Here is an 8,233-nt window from a genome sequence, read left to right on the forward strand (position 1 = left end):
GAGGCAGCCCTGATATAAAACCAACTTCCTGGCTTTCGTGCCCCTGTGAGATTCCCTTGTGCGAGTGAGTAGCATAGCCCTTTGCTCTAATGTAGAGGTATAAGGGGTCTGCAGCACATGGGGTGTGTTTTGGAGAGAAAAGTAATTTAAATGCTTCTCTCTTTGCCCATTCACTTTTTATTTTCTCATTAAATACTGCCATTTCATCTCGTGTTTTCATTCTCCTAGTTATTCCGAGGTGCATGAACTTAATTGTCTGAGTTCTCTTACCATTTATTTTTGTTCCTTTCCTTTACAAAGGACCTTTTTCACGGCACGGCTATATCACTTAGTCTTTAATCTTTTCACTGTATACTCTGATTCCAGTTTATACTCTAGTACTCCACAAATTTTGCTCCAGTTTTTGACATGGCAGATTAAAAAAATATTGACACTCTCTCTTTTGGGGTGACAGAGGTGCTACATGTTCAATGAACATGACACAGGGGTGAAGAAACCCTGTCTCAGATAATTCTTCTGATGGAATTTCAAAGATTTCAAGGTCTGTTTTTTTCTTTTTCTCCTCTGAAAAAGCGTAAGGAAACATTTATGCATTTAGGACAGCTTTTTGATAAGTGCTGAATTGCTGCAGCAATACATTCAGTCACTAGTAATGTGCAATTTTTCATTTGGGATATCTTGAATGCCACTTTGTCATATTTTTCTATATTCTAATCATAGCCAGTGTAAAAAGGTGAACACGATGGTGCATATTTACTAGAGCAAATAGTCAAATTGTTGCTTATTCTGACCATATGTACCATACCGGAGACTGGATCTGGCTCAAATCACTAGTCAAAAGAATAAGGCATTATGAAAAGTAGCTTATTTATAGTTTTCTTTTTAATTATACCCATAAGGCAAGATCTGTTGTGCTCAGAGTATTTGTTTCTTTTCAGGATCAATTCCGTATGCTGCACAGGAACATTATAAAATAGTGATGTCAAACAAATTGTATTTGTGACAAAAATTTTGGAATCCAAATAAAACAAGGGAGGGGAATAGCTTAATAAAAATATTTATTGAAAAACTCCGATCAACAGTATTTGGCTGCATTAAGTAAGTAAAACGCTGAGTGTGACTATGGTAGTCAGGATGCAAACAGCTAGTACCGTGAGCAGGATGATTCGGCAACATTTGGAATGTTTTTTTTCTCTCTCTTTCTTTTTTAACAAGGTATCATACCCAGGAGTATAAATATCCCCCATCCAGAACTGTAGATCATTAGGATTTTCCTAAAAGAAAAATCAGAAAATGAACTCAGTTCCTCTGTCTTGCACATAAAGTCATTCGACCACAGCTAGAAGTATTCTGGCTATCATCAGATTGTGATTAATGAATTTAAGGCATCATAACATAAATGCAAGAGACTTTCACTTGAACATAGGTTGCACTACTTGCCAGATACTGCAAATGTTGTTCCACTGGGGAAAATTAAAACCACACTTTTTAGCCAGAAACCAAACATAGGACACCAGCCATTGAAAAGTGATTAAAAGACCCAGAAGAAACCATGTCAAAGAAGAGATGCTAATTTACAAATGCCGATCCGAGTCACCTTCCAAAAAAAGGAACAGTAAAAAAAAAAACCAACCAAAGATAACCGTAAAAGTGATCTGTGTCACAGAAGGAAGGAGTCTGCATGGTGTAGGTAAGGCTGAGGAAATGTATGTTAATTGATGAACAGAATGACGTTATTTAAATGGATATTTTTGTGACCATCTAGTATGTTAGTACCTCATTTATGGATCTCCCCTGTATTTTTCTCATGTGAGGTAAAAACTATACTGTAGCTGTTTTATAGATGGGGAAACTGAGTTACGGGGTGTTGCGGTTGAAGACTTTCTCTAGTCACAGAGGTTGTCTTCAGCAGAACTGAAACTGCTGAAGTCTAACCAGAGATGTAGACTTCTTTTTCTGATCAGACTCCTGTTAGTGTCATGTCTGTACAGGAAAATATGTTCATATTCACTTCTGGAATCCTACCATGGAGAGAGCAGAACATGCTATATAGTGGTTCACGTACACGCACCTTCCTTAGCACTTCACTTTTTGCTCAAATACACTTCAGCAGCACATTACCTTGATGTTACTGGCCAAGTTGGAGTGCAGTGAATGCCTGTCAAAGTCTTGCGCAGTCCAGGAAGGAGTCTTTTTCTTCTCCTCCCAGTCACCATCCATGTGGATATCGCTGTACAAGGGGTTGCTTTTGATGGTGGATTTAAGGGTGATGGGTGTTATGTGTTTCCCAAGTGCTTTGTCTATCATTTCTTGGCTGACCGTGCTCAATTCTAAGCCAGGCAGCTCCGTGACATTTCTCTTTTCTCTCTGTAAGACACAAGTTAGAACAGAAGGTGGCTTTCATCTTCATTTGCCTCTGACACAGGTCCCATTCCAGAGTTATCATCTGTAATATAATAAAACCGTTTTAAAAAATTACACATGCACCAATTTCTCTTGTCCTGGCAAACATCTACAGTGAAATAAGGGGGCCTGACTGTTCAAAGCACATGGGTACAATAGGAACGTCAAACTCTTCTGTTAATATGAACTGGCATTATAACGTTTGCTGGAAGAAGAGCCTCTGTTTTAGAAAGACAGTGTAATGGAGCACCGCAGTGGAGCCTGCAGTTCTGATGAAAACCAAGGGAGTGTGATGCAGAAGCAGAGTTGTAAGGATGAAAGCTGAACAGAGCAGAGGGATAAGGAGATATATATATAAGGCCTGGCTTTCCTGGAGCTGCACCTCAAACAGCAGGGGTGCGATTCACCACTCTGTTCATGTTATTGAATGCTAAATCTGTGTCAGGATGTCAAAGGGGCCCTACATTTGACTGGAGGAAAAGTCCTTAGTTCAGGCATTGTCAGAACTGAAAGGTAATTAAAAATCTGAGCAGCACCCCAGCAACAGCAATAATTAAATCAGACTACTTAGAAGAGGGGGATGGCAATGGAGGGGGAGAAATGCCCCTGGTGGGATCTGATTTTTGGAGAACTCACAAGCTGCTGCTTACCACAGATGAAGAGTCTTTTCAGATTTGGTAAGGCTGTAGTTACAATCTTTTCCAGTCTGATTGCAAAGAGGAAGGCCATTAGACCATCTAGTTCAAGCTGTCCAACATTTCAATTCACCATAATGTTTTCCTCCCTGAAACTTTGAATTAATCTGTTACTGCTTTGCGGTTCCAGCCTTTTGCCAGCTTCCCCAACAGACCTATTCCTGACACAGCCATTGCCTCACACTAATACCTACCCTGTGTCTCAGGACTGCTCTTCAGCAGTGTAAATTATCATTGCAGTGTAAATTAAGTTTTCCTTGTTAGCAAATAACACTTCCCATTAGCTGCTTTGTCCCTAGGAAAACCCTTGCTTTGAGAAAGGGGAATCTTCATCTGACATGGTGTGCTTGTGGTAGGTGTGTGGAAGACGTATTGTACTCCAGAGCCTTCTGCTCCTCAGCAATCACAGTGTGGACAGTACCCCCCTGCCATATACTCATAAAGGCAGGAGTATATGTGATAAACAGCTGATGGAGAGGCTCAGACCTGACAAATTTCTGTACACGGACAACTACCGAATATGACCTCTTTCCCAGAAACTTTCAGGGTACTTCACTTATACTCAGATCTCCAGCCCTACAGTGCCACAGGATGGGCAGATTTGAGTACACAAAGGGCTCGCTGCTGCTGGGGCACATCCCGCTCTTCCTTGCACTGCTCCTGGCTCATGGGGTCCCACCTCTTCCCACACACTGGCTCTGGGGCTGCCCTGACACTGCACCAACCAGTGCAGCTCCCCAAGCTGGTAGAAAACTATTTGCTTTCGTTTGCTTGGGTAATTTTTCTGCCACCTTACTGGGCTGAGTAGGGCGAGACAAGCACAGAGGCAGCACACTAAGGGAGAGGGGCCGCAGCGGTGGGGGGGTGAGCTTCCACTTTCGGTGGGAGCCAGCTGCAATACTGTATCATCACATACCTTATGCCTCAATGTCCATGCGCAAGCATAGACACATGTGAGTCAGTCTGGGGCAGGCAGGTGTAGAACAGAGTGGAAGGATTGGTTTCCTTTAAAATGGAAAGAAGGAGAAGAGAAAACAACAGCCTTTGTCTAAGCAACCCTGGGAGGAAGCATCACGCTGGCATTCTTATCACCAAATCATGCACAAGTGACTAAGCTTGTTTCCCATCAATAATTATCATTAGTAGGTGGGTGGATCCTCAGTGCCGTCCCAGGCCCTCTATTAGTTCATAATTTCCATATGTCATTCCTTAACCTTGACATATCCCCTGACAATATTACTCTTTTTGCATTGCAGTTGCAGCTGGTACTGAAGCCCACTGGATTCTGCTGGCCAGATTTCAGTCGAGCTGATGTTTTTAACTGTCATTTCTTTCTGACTGCATTTTATTTTATTTTATTTTATTTTATTTATTTCTTATTTAAAAGTTGTCAGCGACCTTAATGATGCTTCCCTCAGGCTTGCTAGATAGTTGAACTTGGAGAACATTTTGCTGAAAAAGGCAAACTGTCACACCAGGGGATGTTCAGTCTCCTTAGGCTAACATGTTGTGAAAAGAATGTGACTTGACAGTAATTTTTAAAGCTGTTTTAAATAAAAAGGCTCCAAAACTGTGAATAAAAGGCATGATGCAAAACTTGTTCATAAAGAGTGCTTTGTGGCAAAACTTTTTTTTTGCTCCGTTGCCTGAGGACTACCTTCCTTCTCATGGGCAACAAAACATGAGACCGGGAGAATGTGGTACTCCGGAGGAAAACTAGCAAGGAAATATGATGGGAGGGGCAACGAGATTTTACCATGAGAACTGGAAACGGGGGCAGGAGAAGGCTTTGGAGGGCAGATGTAGAAGTGCCAAGTTAATGAGGAGAATATGCTTGAGTGCTGCTGAATGCTTGGTGGTGAAACTTTTGCAGTAGCTATGTCCTAGAGACTAGTTAGGAAAAAGGAAAGAGAGAAGTTTGAAGCACAGACAAAAAAAGATTTAGGTCCAAGAAATGATATGGAGAAGCAGATTGCATGAAACATATGTATTTACACAAAAAACAGAGAAACAGAAGGAGATTAGAGCATTAAAATATATCTGCAAGTATTAATTCAAGTGGAAAACTGCACATTTCTTCTTTTAACATCTGCAACATCTTCCAGCACTGTTTTCACAGATTTCTGTTCCTTGATTCTGATTCAGGAGAATAAATGTTTAAAGAAAGGGGAAAGTACTGTAAACTGAGGTGTCCATATCCATTACACAACTGATATTCGCTGAGTCTGAGGAGCAAGCTTGAGTGAGGGTGGAACAGCTCTACTCTAAAGCAGAAATTAGAGCATGTAGTTTGTGTCACTCTTCACCAAATGGAAGTAGGGAATACCTAAAAGTCAAAGCAACAGTAGTTATGAACAAAATGAGAAATTGTAGTTGAAATGTATTGAAGAAATACTCATTTAATGAGATGAAAAATGCTCAACTGCCAATCAACAGGCAACTCACCAGCAAGGAAGTTGTTAGTGCTTTTAACTGATTTCTCACTGAGAACAGTTTGGCCCAAGAGACACAGAGAGCTGACACAGCCGGGAAGAGGAGCCTGTGAAAAGCCTCGAGATCTGCAGAGAGAAAATGTTGGTTCCACCCCAGGACCTAGATCCCCCCTAGAAGGGATCAACGAGAAGCCTGAACAACAAGCAGTTTCCGCAGCGCGAAGCCCAAAAGGCGAGAGGCTCGGCGGGAACAGGAGGGAGGGAGGGAGCCCGGCCCTCCGCCACGCAGTGCCTCCCGCCGCCACCTCGGCCGTCTTCCTGTGCGTCCCGGCTGCCCCGGGGCACCGCACAGCCTTGGCCGCTGGCCGTGGCCGGCAGGCAGGGGTCATTAACCAAAGCAGCAAAGGCTGCGGGTGCGCCGCTACGTCTGCAAGCCGTACCCAGAGAAGGCTGCTCTCAAAGGCTTGAGAAACTCGGGTCACCACGTATTGCAGGAATCGTTTTGCAACAACCTCCTCAAGCCCAATGAAAGCGGGTGATTATTATATTAGCAAGTAATTTGTGGAGAATTGCAACCTTCTGCTGCGCAAAGCATGGCAGCACACCCTGGAGAGCGCTCCCAGCACAGGGAAGGGCATTTTTCTTTTATAAAGACCCATTCCTAAGGCAGACAAAAAGGTCTGACGGACAAAAAGCGGCTAGGCAGTGACCTCAATCAATCCCTGTAGTAATTGTAACAGCTGTATAGGTATTGTAAGGCATTCGATCAATAACCAAAACTTATTTATCAGAATAAATAGTTATTAGATCTTTTGAATTTCCTATATAAGTTTTCTGTTCACCCAATCTAACAGAGGGTGCGGTGGAAAAGTAGTCGGGAAGACTCGCCATGAGTGGGCAAGCAGATGTGAAAGCCAATAGGGCAGACAGCTCGCTTCAAGGATGCTTCACGCCTGTGAATGCAAGGTTTCTTATCAAAAGAAGTGAAGGGAATCAGATGCACTTTCCAGAGATGTGAAGCAGTATCATGTACCACAAAGTAACCTGGGAGCCAATCTGACATGAATAGGAGGCCAGAAGATGGTCGTAAAACTTTGGCCCTAAATGATAGGACTCAGGAACAGCCATATTAGAGAAAAGGAGGCGTTCATACTGACTACTTTCATTATAGAGTGTCTGGAGTACTTCTGTCCTAATAAATAACTATTTACTTGAAGAAAGCTGTTTTGTCCATCATTCATTGCAGAGATCTGCAGGGTTGCGAGTACATTATATAAAAACTGCTGTACGGAGTCAGACCAAAGCTCCCGCCAACCTTGCAGCTGGTGTCTGGCCGTGGCCAGTTGCAGATGTCTAGGGAAGGATAAGGGAACAGAGGAAGTATGTAATGCCGGTCCGAGCCAAGGGACGAACGAGTGACTGTAACCCAGGACGTAGCTAAGAGGTGAAAACCTCATCTTGCCGACTTCAAAATGCACGCAAGGGAACGACCTGAGACACAGGCGCTATGCTTAGATAAGAGACCAGGAGAGGTTAGGAGTGCACTTGGCACAGGTGCTGTTACACATGCAGTGGCAAAATTTGTAGAGGGTTGTGAATTCCTAAGCACCAACAGCAGTGAAAAGAAGTAGCATGGCATTCAAAAGCAAAATGCTCTTCCAGAAACAGGGAAAAGCGGAGAATACAGGCAGGAAAGAAAAGTCTGGGAATTCCAGCAAATGACCAGATAGACTGAAGGAGAGCGATGCAACTTGGCTCGCAACAGCAGATAAAGACGATTAATTGGGTGTATTCTGAGCACTAAAAACATAATGTGGGGCAGAGAGTCCAGCAGGACTGAAAGCTTTGGGGACAATCAGAAAGCGGTCTGTGACTAGCTATTTGCAGAAGACCCAGTCTGTGCTTTTTATGCTGCTTTTCACAAGGGAGGGCCAAGATTCCTGAACTGCTTTACAAACTATTTTATTTAAAGTAGATGATGAAAATATACACTAAGAGGGAAAACTACTCAGGCCCAGAAGAGGAAAGCAAGGAGAAAGAGCAACATCTTTTTCATCAGAAATACAAATTGCTGTTACATCAAGCTGCTTTTTATAATGGAAATAAATTAAAATACTTACAGGTGGAGRAAACCTGTAAGCACTTAAGAGCACTTTCAATTTGCACAATCTTATGATAAAGGTCTGGAAGAGCCCACAAATACAAAGTCACTTTACGGAGGGAGCCGCAAGTAGTAGTAGTTTCTTAAAAAAAAATGAATTCCTGAGCAGGGACCTACTCTCCAGGTTTAATGACTTCAGGAGCCCCGGGGTCACCCACATATGTTCAGAAATGCATTCGCCTCCCCCCTGCCCCGTTTCCGTTTCTGAATTACCTAACCCTTAACCCCATTAGCTCTCTCATCTTCGAGCACAACATGTTATTCCTGTGCCGTCAGTGCCATCATGTTTGCACTAACGTCTGGAACTCATCAATGCTTTTCCCTTTATTTCATTGTCAGCGAAGAAAAGGAAAAGGAGGCGAGTTCATGAGTGAGGAGGCACACTGAATTTTATCTGAACTCCTCGAACACACTAATGACCGTGCTTAAAAGAAGAGGTTGCGCCCCGGTACGAAGCATGCTGCATTGCGAATAGCATTTCCAGAGACCGTCCCCGTGCTGGAAAGGGAGCTGCCGGCAAAACCCCCAGCAGGGGAGAAAAG

General features: G+C 43.1%; 1 protein-coding gene across 1 annotated transcript in view; it reads right to left on the reverse strand.

The window, feature by feature from the left end:
• Positions 1-1,094: 1,094 nt before the first annotated feature.
• The window catches only part of MINAR2 (membrane integral NOTCH2 associated receptor 2), an 8,430-nt gene continuing 1,291 nt past the window's right edge, over positions 1,095-8,233 (reverse strand). Inside the window, exons 2-3 of the mRNA XM_026056992.1 lie at positions 2,122-2,367; positions 1,095-1,274 (exon numbers count right to left, since the gene is read on the reverse strand). Coding sequence (XP_025912777.1) covers positions 1,095-1,274; positions 2,122-2,367 — 426 coding nt within the window. The remainder of the gene's footprint in view (positions 1,275-2,121; positions 2,368-8,233) is intronic.

The sequence above is a fragment of the Apteryx rowi genome, unplaced genomic scaffold (assembly GCF_003343035.1).
Source record: "Apteryx rowi isolate R43461 unplaced genomic scaffold, aptRow1 scaffold_135, whole genome shotgun sequence".
Classification (NCBI taxonomy): domain Eukaryota; kingdom Metazoa; phylum Chordata; class Aves; order Apterygiformes; family Apterygidae; genus Apteryx; species Apteryx rowi.